The following is a 12,602-nucleotide window of genomic DNA, read 5'->3' on the forward strand; positions in this document are numbered from 1 at the left end:
AATGAAAAGGAACCTTTGGGGGCCCCTTAGCCCACCTTGCCTGGGCTTTAGAGAGGTCTGAGTGTACTCCTCCCCTACCTTCTCCAGTGTCTGCTCGTAACCCTCCTCCTCCCTGTTGAGCACCCACTGGCGCCCTAGGGCTGGGCTCCCTTGATCCCTGGAATAATTCAGGGCACCCTGTTCGCCCTTGAACGTGCCTCTAGCGTGGCCCAAATGGCACTAGGTGCTCCAAACCCGCCGGGCACCCAGTCAGTCCTTCTGCAAGGTGGCCGCCCTCGCGGAAACCACGCGGGACTGGCGAGCGGTAAAGCAATTGCAAGGGCAATAAAAAGCAGCTCAGTGGGTCCCCCAGATCCTTTCTTGTCCACCTCACTGTCCCCGGCTTACCCCCTCCCTCCGCCTGCAGAAACAATCAAACAAAGGCTCAAAAGCCAGGAAATGTCCAATTCACTTCCCTTAGAGTTTATTAATCGCCCACACCCATCACAGGGACACTTGGCTGTGCTCCGTGAGGAACGGAGGGCTCCGGGGAGCCTCAGTCACCACCACCCCTGCGCAGCGGGAAGCCACAAGCGCCAGCCTGGGCATCCCCGAGACCGGGTCCTATAGCCTCAAGGCGGCTGAGCGCGGCGGGGCCGCCGGGTTCGGGCCAGCTCGGCGTTCACAGTCCCTCCTCAGCCTCCTCCTGCCTTTGTTTGGCTCTGGAAGGAGGTTGGGATTCCGGGTGCAACAGGGAAGTCTGAAAATCGATGCTCCCCAAGAGCACCTGTTGACCCCAGAAAGGGCATTTCCATAGATTGCCACGTTGCTGCCCCCACACAAGCACCTCCGCGGCAAAAGCGCAGATAAGGGCATGAGTTTTAGGGTCGGCCCTGACAACCAGCAGCACCGCAGAATCATGGAACATGGAGCTGAATCCACAGATGGGAACTGGCATAACGACTTCTATACACTCCTGCATGCCTTCTTCTTCTTCTTTTTTTTTTTTTGGAAACCATTATTATTTTCTTCAACGCCCTGGAAATTGCTGGTGTTTATTTAGGAAGTGTGACACAGTTATTAGGTTCTTAGGAACTCGGGATGTTAAGGGGGTTTGATTTGGCTCCCAAATGGCTTGAAAAAGAAACAGCGCACCTGGGGTCAGGCGGGTCATCACAATAACAAAAAGCGCGTCTACAAAATAAAAAGCTCTTTTATAAAGAAAGGCAATCCCGGAAATCCACTGCGAGCCTTCCTGGTGACCATCTAGCTAGGCCTATTCTCAGGTTTAATTGGCAGGCGGTTTATTGGCGCCTTATTGGTGTTGATTGAAATTTTGCTCCCAGTTCTTTCTTTTAAGAATTAGCATCTCAAGTCGATTTACCTGAGTCAATTATCTTTTTAGAGTCTGGGTTTGGCCATAAATTTGCAAATATTCATTAAACGCACTTTGTAAATATCCCTCTTTCCAATCGCCACCCAAATGTCTATTATTTCCTAAGAAAGTCTTTTCTTTTTTAAGGCTTCCATAAAAAGAAATTGATCAGGGAGCTATATTTGAATTAAGACATATTAAATCGATGACAGATACATATCATGCTGTGTTTAACAAGAGTTGTACAAGGAGGCGGGTTCCAGATTCCGCACGGCTCTGCTGCACCATTATTCACATTTTTACAGCCTTTCCTTCATGCCTTCACCCATTAAACCATTAAATTTCAGCAATTCAATAAAACAAAGCAGTTATAATTTTGAGGAAAAGCTATTTTGGAGGGGATGGAGGTACCCATTTTATTGCACAATAAAAATGCTCAGTAGTCCATATTAAAAGGTAGGTTGTGTTTATTTTCTTCTTTCTTTATTCGTCCATTTTTTGTTTGTTTTTACTTATAACCTGCAGGATTGAATGCAAAGCTGCTATTATGGAAGTAGTGATGATCATTGCCAAGAAATTCAAATAAGGGAAACTCCTTTGAAATGTTCTGAGAGAGGATGGAGACAGTGGTGACAATTCCAAATACGCTTTCCCAGAAACCATCCATAGAGATGGCAGTCCTCACTACACTTTTGCCTGGTTGGCTTGAGACGTTTTAAGTCTTTGAAAGGAAAATTGTGAAAGGACTCATCCTCTCCAAATACAGATGCGGATTTTGTCGCTGCTGTTTATTAATTTTTTTTCGTTGTGTTTGCACTCATGCCTTTCTTATTTCCCCGTATTTGAACTTCATTGAGGCTTAAAGAACAAACCTATTTGAAATTTGATTGTAGTATTTTCTTTGTTTGCTTGTCAGTTTTGTAAGAGGAATGACATTCCCAAGGCTCACAGGGAAGTTCCCTGTTAAACATTGCTCACACCGATGTAAATGGGGCTATCAAATCAGTTCTTTTGAAAATATTTCTTACCACTTCCCAGGACCATCTCCTAGGACCATAAAGATGATGGCTTTATGCAGTCTATTTTTACTTGGACTGCAAACGAATTAAACTGGTAACTTGTTTTTTGCATCCCCAAAGGGGGGGGGATCACATTTTAGTCATTATCACTTTTTTTTTTTACAAATAATCTTATGCAGGCCAACAAAATAAAAATTTAAACACCTGACTTTTAATTTTTTAGCATCTTGGAACATCACAAAATCTTAAAGTGTTTTCTTTTTAAGAGCTGAAGTGATACTTTTGGGCAGCAACAACCCTAAAGTTTGGGGATGCCACATTTCTCCACACACACCTCCCCCCCCCCCCAGAAGTGATGCAGGAACCTATTTCTCTTTTTAAAGAGGTGTGATAACAAACAAATCCTTTGAAAAGGATGGGGCTTGTTTTTTGTTTTTAAAGCCAGTTTATATAGTTTTCAAATAAGACAAATCGCCTTCTCTATTAGTTTACTAGAAAACGATGACAAGGTAAAGGGTTATTCTATTAGTAAGTAAATATCGAAAGTATTGCTTGATTTTAAAATATTCATTTTATTGGATCAGTTTTAATTTGTGGTCCTTTCAATGAAACTGAGGCACACATATGGAGTGCTTTCTGGGCTGGAAAGAAATTCTGCGTAAAGGATATTGTTTACTTAGCCGCTTCCCTCTGGAGAGATGCTGTTTGGCCTGCCCCTGCCACTGTATCTCAGAGAGGCAAAAGTTAGAATCGCTGCCCAATGTTCTCCCACCCCCACCCGTAGATCTAATTCAAAGTGGCAGATCTAGAACTGAGGAGCAGTGAGATTACACTTCGAGCCAACTCCTTTGAACCACGTTGAAAAGGACTGCAGGAGCTAAAAAGTCGAGGCAAAACGGTTCCTTTTCGGGAAAGATTTATTTTGACTTCACCTGGTGTCTTGCGGAGCCAAATCACTTAAATTGTTTTTGCAACTAATAGGACTTTAATATCCCTCCTCATTCCGTCGCCTGTCGCTGCGCCCTACGTGAGCGCTCGGCAGATTGGGTGTCCTTCCCAAATAAGAACTTTCTAGCATCACCTCCACAAGTACGACGACGGCTATATTCTGTTCCCCTTCCTCCTCCAGAGAGCAGCCCAGGGCTCTTCCAACGGAGGAGGGAGAAAGTGTTTGCATGGTGGAGGAGACGCTGCGTGCGGTGAGGCGGAGGTTTTTGAAGCTGGGGGCTATCCCCCTCCCTCCTTTTGTCCGGGGGTTGGGGGTGTCTCCAGCCCTTACCCACGCCGCGCCCTTCGGCCGCGTGCCGGCGCACGCTCTCCGACAGGCGCGTCATGGGAACGCGGGGCGCTGCGCGCGCAGGCCCAGCGCAAACTTTCTGCAAGTGCAACTTGGGCATCCCCTGGAAGGCGGGGACGCAGGGCTCCAGGGGAGGAGGGGGCGCGAAGCGAAAGCGAAGGAGGCTGCGAGCACGGGGGCGGATCCCTGCTGGGCCGAAGGCCTGAATGGGAGCCAATCCGGCAGCCGTGGCTGCTGCCAATCACGCTGTTCCCTCCAATCCCACCCGTGCCATTTCCAAAAATCTCGGTCCCACTGTGCAGCTCAAATGTGGTGTTCGCTCTGCCAATCGCTGGAGGACAGAGTGGGAACAGGAATAAGCAGAGTTAGGCCAGGACAAAGAAGTTAAAGAGAGCCTAATATATACATGTTTTTGAAGGTGGGCAGAGGGAAAAAAAGTCCCCCCAGTGAGGGTCTATGGGTCTGATTGTGTAGTTCTGATGGAGCCCCCCTTGAGCAAGAGGAACCCGCCAGCGCTGAGATTAGCGGATTTGGCAACGGCTCAGGCCAGGCCGCTTCAGAATATGACAGGCTTCCCGGCGCTGGCCAGCCCGCCCTCCCACTCCCAACTCCGCGCCACAGCCACGCACCTCCGCCCTCGGGACCTGAGCGCTGACCCCGGCGTGGCCATCACTCCGCTCGGACCCGAGCACATGGCTCAAGCGAGCGCGGTCGGCCTCAGCCCTCCCTCCCAGGCGCTCCCGGCACAGCCCGAGGCGCCGGCGGCCGCCGCCCGCGCTGCAGCCTCGGTCGCGCACCCCGGCGCCTGCACCTACCCCGGTGGCGGGGGCAGCAGCCGCGCGCAGCCCTCCGCGCCCCCGCCCCCAGCCCCTCCTCTTCCTCCCTCCCCTTCACCTCCTCCTCCTCCCCCTCCCCCTCCTCCTGCCCTCTCGGGCTACACCACCACCGACAGTGGCGGCGGCGGCAGCAGCGGCAAAGGCCACAGCAGGGACTTCGTCCTCCGGAGGGACCTTTCCGCCACGGCCCCCGCGGCGGCCATGCACGGGGTCCCGCTTGGAGGGGAGCAGCGGTCTGGCACGGGCTCCCCCCAGCACTCGGCCCCGCCTCCCCACTCGGCCGGCATGTTCATCTCGGCCAGCGGCACCTACGCGGGCCCGGACGGCAGCGGCGGCGGGGGCCCGGCGCTCTTCCCTGCGCTGCACGACGCTCCGGGAGCCCCCGGCGGCCACCCGCACCCGCTCAACGGCCAGATGCGCCTGGGGCTGGCGGCGGCAGCGGCAGCCGCCGCGGCTGAGCTGTACGGCCGCACCGAGCCGCCCTTCGCGCCGCGCTCGGGGGATGCGCACTACGGGGCGGTGGCGGCTGCTGCAGCCGCCGCCCTGCACGGCTACGGAGCCGTGAACTTAAACCTGAACCTGGCGGCCGCGGCGGCGGCCGCGGCGGCCGGGCCGGGGCCCCACCTGCAGCACCACGCGCCGCCCCCGGCGCCGCCGCCGCCGCCGCCGCCGGCGCCCGCGCAGCACCCGCACCACCCCCACCTCCCAGGGGCGGCCGGGGCCTTCCTGCGCTACATGCGGCAGCCAATCAAGCAGGAGCTCATCTGCAAGTGGATCGACCCCGACGAGCTGGCCGGGCCGCCGCCGCCGCCGCCACCGCCCCCGGCCGGCGGCGCCAAGCCCTGCTCCAAAACTTTCGGCACCATGCACGAGCTGGTGAACCACGTCACGGTGGAGCACGTGGGCGGCCCCGAGCAGAGCAACCACGTCTGCTTCTGGGAGGACTGTCCGCGCGAGGGCAAGCCCTTCAAGGCCAAATACAAGCTCATCAACCACATCCGCGTGCACACGGGCGAGAAGCCCTTTCCCTGCCCGTTCCCGGGCTGCGGCAAGGTCTTCGCGCGCTCCGAGAACCTCAAGATCCACAAGCGCACTCATACAGGTGGGTGTCTGTCCCCGGCCGCGTCGCCGCCGCCGCCTCCCGCGCCGCCGCCGCTTCCGCCGCTGCTTCTCCTCCTCCTCCTCCTCCTCCTCCTGCTCGCCTTAATTTCTCTCTCCTGCTGCTGCTTCTCTTCGCATACGTATAACCCGGACATGTGACTTCTTTTTTTTCTCTCCCCCCCTTTTTTTCTATGAATAAGTAATTCGATAGCACACACAGGCCCCGCGCTGGGTTCCCACACGGTGGAGTCTCCAGCGCGTCCACAGCCCCTCGGCCGGGACCGGCAACGCGCTCCAGCCGCCGCCGCCGCCGCCCCGGAACAGAAGCAGCAGCAGTCGGAGCAGGAAGGCGCCCAGGACGGTCGGCAGCCCCCGTTCGCCCGGCCCCGGGAACCTGGGGAGGGCGATGGGGAAGGGAGGCCGGAGCCGGAACAGCCCCGGTGGCTCTTCCTTCCTCCCCACCCGGTGGCAGACCCCTTGCGGTCGCCGTGCTCCGAAGAGCGGGCGTGCGAGGGGGCACGTGGGATTTGCTCCAGTACTGAGGCCACTAGGCCCAGCTCGATGCGGTCCCAACAGGAGGGGAGGGGTCCAGTCCCTCCGGGGCGTGGTGCAAAATGCCAAAGGAATGCGCCCATGGGCCCCCGAAGACCTCCCCCCAACACACTCACGCACCCCACAGGTACATCTTCACGTGCACACAACCCACAAACCACTTTACGCAGCCGCATCTGATACTGCCCATCTCAGCCTCATTGCTGGAGCGCCCAAATGCTCTGACACACTCCTCTTCCACATACACCCTCACGCACACTTCCTCATTTACACACCTTCGTACACACCGATGCTCATACACGTAGCATCACACACCTCTATCACACACATTCACACATGCTCGAGAAGGTGCTGGAGAAATTTGCTCTGTCCTTTCAAAAAAGGTTCTAGTTGGAGGAGAACAGGGTGAGCTAAAGTCTCCTGCGGTCGTTGGTACCTGCCCCGCGGAGGAACTTGGGGGGAAACCCCCGGCGCCGTGGCGACCCCTCCCATCCCAGTCCCCCATCCTACCCCCCCCCGTGAAGGCGGCTGCGGCGTGGGCCGGTGGGGTGTTTCCTGTGGGTCGTGTGCCCCCATCTAACGGGCGAGCGCTTTGGGCGGAAGCGCTGATGAGCGCGAGCAGTCGGGATTTATAGGGACAGACAATATTACCCCTCGGAGGACACTTAAGTAACTGGAGTTTACATTCAGTAATTACTTAGCTGATTTATCGGCGCTGGGCGGCGAGGAGGCAGCCGCCGCGCGTGGGCCCAACGCCTGGCTAGCGGCCGGGGCCGAGGGCACCAGGGGGCACCAGGGGCATCTGCGGGCGAAGCCGGGTCGGGGTGACCCAGGTCCGGCCCGGCGCCTTGCAACTGTCGGCCAGCATCGGACAGGCCTCATGTGGACCGATGATGGGCCGGGAAGAAGTCTTCCCGGGAACTCCCTGGGCCATCCCCGTTTTTCGAATCGGGATCGGTCCGCCCTAGGGAGTTTTCCAAAAGGAAAAACTTCCCTTGAGGCTTTTGGAAAAACTCCCGTGGCCCGCTTAGGCAGGTTTGCCCCTATGCCCAGCACTTGCCGCCGGGACAGGGGCCTGGGACCGTTAAGGAGGCACGCGGGGCGCAGGAGGTGAAGCTGCCCCCAACCCCGTCCCCAGTGGGCACCCTGAAAGCAGAGCCTGCGTCTTCGGGCCCTTCCCGCCTTTCCAGGCCTCAGAGAGAGAGTGGACCTTTCTTTTCGCGGCGGCCGGAGCTGAGGGCAGTTTCTGCCCGGGTGGAGCAAGGAACTGGAATTGCGGACGCGGAAGCTGTCCGGGGTCCCCGCTCCCTCGGACGACGGCCCCGGGGAGAGGGGCGTGCGCGCGCGCGCGCGCCGGGGCGGAGATCCGGGCCGCTGGGGGGGCCCCCGGGCGGTGGTGCTTTCTGGTTCCACGGCGTGCGCAGGGTTACCTCTCCTGCCCGGCTGCTGGAGACCGCGTGCTTCTCGCCGGGGCCCTCCGGGAGGGATGCCAGCGACTCACGTTCGTGCTCAAACCCGCGCCTGGGGATTTTGGCGGTCCTTGGGCCGCCTAGCCCTGGCGCATTGTGTGCGGCGAGGGACCATCCGGGACCCCCCTCCCCCCCCCACCACGGCGCTCTCCCTTTTGGGGGTTATCAGGGATCCCGGAACAGATTGATCAAAGGAAATAATCCCCCAGCCACTCCTGAAGGCCCATTTCCTGACCCACGTGCCCCCAATTCGGTTTATAACCTTCCTTTGGGCCGGACTCGAGTTCTCTCCGGGAGTAGCTCACGTAGCGTCCCTTACTCTCAAATTCTGCAAGTAGTTAAATTCTGATTGACCCCTCTGTCAGAATCTGAAATGTAAACACTGGGGTCTCTCACCCTTTCCAGTTAGCTAGAATTTGCTCACTGCCCCCCTTAGGCCCCCTGAATAAAACAGGCAATCCTTTCACCTTTACTTCCCCCACCCTTCTACTTTCTTCCTCTGCCTGTCCTTCATCCCTACTTTTCTACTTTTTTTCCCCCTCCATTCCACATCTCCCTTCACTGGGCCTAATTACTTGTCTTTATCGTGGGCAGTGGCGGGGCCAGCAGAGTTGAAGCTGTGTGCATTCTTCACAATCCGGGATATGTAGCGAGCACCGAAACAGGAGAACTCCACAGACAGCACTGAATATTTCCAAAGGATGAATAAAGCCACTTAGGCCTACATATTGAAGAAAGGCTGATTAAAATTTTTTAAATAATGCTACATTAAATTAGTATTATCTCCCATTTAAAGTAGAACACAGAAGTCAGGACAGATAACTGATGTTTTGATAAAAAGTGATTAACATTTTTTTGTTGGTGTTGCAGCTCATCTGCAGAGAAGGTTGTGATGATTGTGTTATGTTGTGTTTTTCCCTGTATAGATCAATGCAGGACGTATATTTGAATAATATCTGATTTCATGTTTAGACAGTAATCCAGGGTGGGATAAGTTATATTCCAGGCATCTGAATACTTTCAGACCTGTTACTACGCTCTGGCGCTGAAGCAGTTAGCATTGGTGAAATTAAAACAGCAACAACAAACACTGCACTGAAATATTTGTATAAGAAAACTCACCACAAAAATTTATAAATACTAAGCTGTTTTAATAGTTATTTGTTTTTTTTTAAATATATATTATCCCAAACCAAGAAAAAAGCTACCAGAGTAGCTGCCGGAATGTAGAGAAATTCAACTTTATTTTAAAAACCATGTAAAGTATTATTGAACAAAAATATGTCTGAGATGACTTGTTCAATCATGACTAAATACATCAAGTTCATAGATACTTAGGTGAGAGAGAAAATTCATACTGTTACCTGCCATCTTCCTTTTTTGCTTTTTAACGCCAAAGGTATATGGCTGAATTTTTATTAAGCATTTCCACTTCCTGCAGTAGGGGCCTTGTGTTTAAAGGCATTGTGTTCCTGAGGTGGTTAGAGCAGCTTCAAGGGGCGATGGGCCAAAGACTGGTAAACAGTCCCTTTTCTGCTGCGTAAGTAAGGTAGAAAGCTGTCAGCCTCGGTTTCCATAGAGCACCATAGAGCATCAGGTACATGCTCGCTTCTGGTGGAGGCTTGTGGGCCTTACTAACATTTGCTAAGGTTCTGTTCCGTAGGCTCTTATTGCTCTGCAAGTTGGGAGAGAAGGTGGTAGAATGAAGAGGAGATCGGCCTAGTCTCTGCCCAGCCAGGCTTGTAAAAAATCTAGTGATGGGATTGTGTGTCTCACAGGTGCCTTTGTTTCTGAAGAGAACAGGATTTGGCTTTATTTCATTTCCTTTTCCATCAGTGGAATCCTGGGGCCGCTCTGAAACAAAATGCCATTATTATAATTTTATGGCACCACCCCCACTTCACTTTTAATTTAGTGGACTTGCTTACTTTTCTTCTCTTCTTCTTATATCCTTCCCCCAAGCTGTGGATTTGGAGGAATCATTTTATCAGCATTTATCTTGACAGGAGATCTGCTTATATTTTTGCAGGTACAGACCCTGAGGGCAGTGAGGACCTGGGTATTTGGGTCCTCATTGGGTTTTGGTGTTGCCTCCTGGACCATGCCCTAGCCATTCCGGCCCCCCCACCCCCCCAGCCCTGTGGTACTGCAGGGACTGACCTCTAGCCTCTTACTAGCCCAGGTCCAGGGAGAGCCTCCAGGCTCATCCCTGAAGTATCCCTTCCCTGTTGCCTTCTGGAACATAGGGATTAGGAGTAGAAACCAAGCCGGGGATTGGTCTTCAAGAGAATGGGGAAATGCTTCCAGATTTCTGCTCCAAGATTTCTCTCTCAAGTGAGGGGTCTCTGGAAAGCAATTGTTGACCTTCGCTATGTTTTGTTGCAGGGGAAAAGCCTTTCAAATGTGAATTTGATGGCTGTGACAGGAAATTTGCCAATAGCAGCGATCGGAAGAAACATTCCCACGTCCACACCAGCGACAAGCCCTACTACTGCAAGATCCGAGGCTGTGACAAGTCCTACACTCACCCCAGCTCTCTGAGGAAGCACATGAAGATTCACTGCAAGTCCCCACCACCTTCTCCAGGAGCCCTTGGTTACTCATCAGTGGGGACTCCAGTGGGTGCCCCCTTGTCCCCTGTGCTGGACCCAACCAGGAGTCGCTCTAGCACTCTGTCCCCTCAGGTGACCAACCTCAATGAGTGGTATGTTTGCCAGGCCAGTGGAGCACCCAGCCACCTTCACACACCTTCCAGCAACGGAAGTACTTCGGAGTCTGAAGATGAGGAGATGTATGGGCACTCGGAAGTTGCGCGGACGATACATTAGAATTTTCTTGTAATAATAATAATAAGTCATAAGTGGGAGTCCTTGGACCATATCCTAACCTGAGACAATACCGAGCCTGAGACAAACCCTTGACTCAGACTTGCCACCGGGTCTAATTAGCCCTATTTATTCAGTATGAAACCCTATGGTGTTTGTACATTTAATTAATTTAATTAAGATATTTGGGCTTTTTTTCCTTCCTTCTTCTTCTTAGAAAACAAACAAAAAAAAAACAACCAAGCTGGACTTGTACGTTGCAGGGGGGACAGGGCTAGGAGCAAAATGTACCGAGGGTTAATGGAGATACACACTGCCAATGCAATATACGTGTACTTTGAAAGGAGCGAGAAAACGCATGAAGTCAGAACTCCACAGAGCAACAAGGCCCTCTGCATTTCCTGCCGTGCCTCGAGAATGCCTTTAACACCATACCGTGGGCTTCTTTGGAGACTCTTCACCTCCTCCTTGGGCCCTAATTCTAAAAAGGCCTCTTGATTGTAAACCACACACTTGCTGCATTGCCAACAGATCTTAGACTGTACCTGTGTCCAAAAATCTTTGTAAAAACCCTTTAAGTCCTGATAGTTGTAATTTTAAATTTCCACTCTTTTATTACTGATCTCATCTTAACACGCTATTTTTATACAGGATTGTTTCCTCAGTACCCCGCTTGTATGATTTAAAGAAAAAAAGATGCAGCAAACTTAGTACGTCTCCATTTATTGTGCCACTGTGATTGTTCCAGCAAAAAAGTGGAGAGAGGAGAAAGCTGCTGCAGTAGGCAACTGTGAAACTGTGATATTTTGTGAAATAGAAGAAATTCAAGTGCTTTCTTTTCTCTCTCTCTCTCTTTTTTTTTTTTAATCTGAAATCTCAGATGCCGCCTCTTGACTGGGTCCAAACTTCTCGTGTAATGAAAAGATCAGTCTTACATAAGTTTTTTGGGGATGCCTAAATTAACAGGCAAGTCTGAGGAGGTGTGATGTTGGCAACATGCCTATTTTTGGGGAAAACTGTTGTTTTAAAAACAGGCCAAGCCCTCTTTTATACTGTTGTATCAACCTTTTAAAAAGTCTTTATTTTTCAATGCCCCAAACTGCATTTTCGTGCATTTTTTTTTTTCCCACCTGAGCACCGAGCACACGGAACTGGATCCCATTTGAAAATGACAAGTGTGTGAAGTGTATGATTTACATTAAAAGAGGGGAGGGAGTTGCTATACATATTAAAAATTTTAAAAGGTTTATAGTTACCACCAAACACTGATGAATGTGTGACCTCTGACAGAGCTGTCAGGCCAGAATAAAAAAGGTCAAGGACCTAGGACAATAACTCTTAGTCAATTTATTTTCAGTTCGTGCAACACATCTCCTGCAAAATATAGTCCATCATAAACATCATACAAATATCCTAAAGAGCACTAATTTATCCTCAGAGACCCTGAAACCATCCCCTCCCCAGGGTTTGTAGAAATTTGTTTTGTGTGCTGTGAGTGGTTGATGCAGTCTTGTCATTGTTAATAACTTGTATGTGAACACCTATTATTTGTACAGTTGAATTAATTTATTTTCAGACATCATCCTTTGTTTTTCCTGGAAGAGTTCAGAGCACACCAAAGAATTATATTATACATTTTGGTGAAAGAGTGTTGTTTATGACCCACGGTTTATTTAAGGGAAAAAAAAAGGACAGAAAATGGGGGAATATATTTTTAAGCTTACTTGAATGAACAACGTAATGTGAAAACCAGGACTCTTCCTGCATGTCTTTTTTGCATTGTGTTGACAAGATTATATATAGTTTATAGATATATTATATTACTAGTACAGTGCATGGTGCTGTCACTTTGAAAGCCTTTCAATGTTGTCTTCAGATTGTTACAGTGGATATGAAACATGCAGACCCTCCTTTATAAAGAAAAAGACCATAAAACTTGAATATAAAATAATTCTACATTTTTTAAAGTTTATTTGATTTTCATATTATTCACTTTCAAAGCTCTTTCAAATAGACAAAGTAGCTATGAACTTTGGGGGGATAATTTATCGTAAACTTATTAGAACAAAATATTCCTGATTTATAATGAGTTGTTTTATTTATACAACTTTTTCAATGGTAGTTTGCACTATTCTTTATTATGCTACAG

General features: G+C 51.1%; 1 protein-coding gene across 1 annotated transcript; it reads left to right on the forward strand.

The window, feature by feature from the left end:
• The first annotated feature begins 4,134 nt into the window (after positions 1 to 4,134).
• On the forward strand, positions 4,135 to 11,233 carry ZIC5 (Zic family member 5). Its single transcript, XM_045867853.2, has 2 exons — positions 4,135 to 5,608; positions 10,014 to 11,233. Exons 1-2 carry the CDS (start codon positions 4,150 to 4,152, stop codon positions 10,454 to 10,456), a joined length of 1,902 nt encoding a protein of 633 aa, XP_045723809.1. The 5' UTR covers positions 4,135 to 4,149; the 3' UTR covers positions 10,457 to 11,233.
• Positions 11,234 to 12,602: the final 1,369 nt, after the last annotated feature.

Source organism: Mirounga angustirostris, unplaced genomic scaffold, assembly GCF_029215605.1.
Source record: "Mirounga angustirostris isolate CCGP_5_RB_7025 unplaced genomic scaffold, mMirAng1.0.hap1 SCAF_3, whole genome shotgun sequence".
NCBI classification, from domain to species: Eukaryota; Metazoa; Chordata; class Mammalia; order Carnivora; family Phocidae; genus Mirounga; species Mirounga angustirostris.

What these genes read in the sequence shown, in the direction of transcription:
- ZIC5 (XM_045867853.2), top strand. Translation starts at nt 4,150, where the DNA reads ATGGAGCCCCCCTTGAGCAAGAGGAACCCGCCAGCGCTGAGATTAGCG. An exon ending in CCACAAGCGCACTCATACAG is followed by an intron (nt 5,609 to 10,013) that starts GTGGGTGTCTGT and finishes GTTTTGTTGCAG; the next exon opens with GGGAAAAGCCTTTCAAATGT.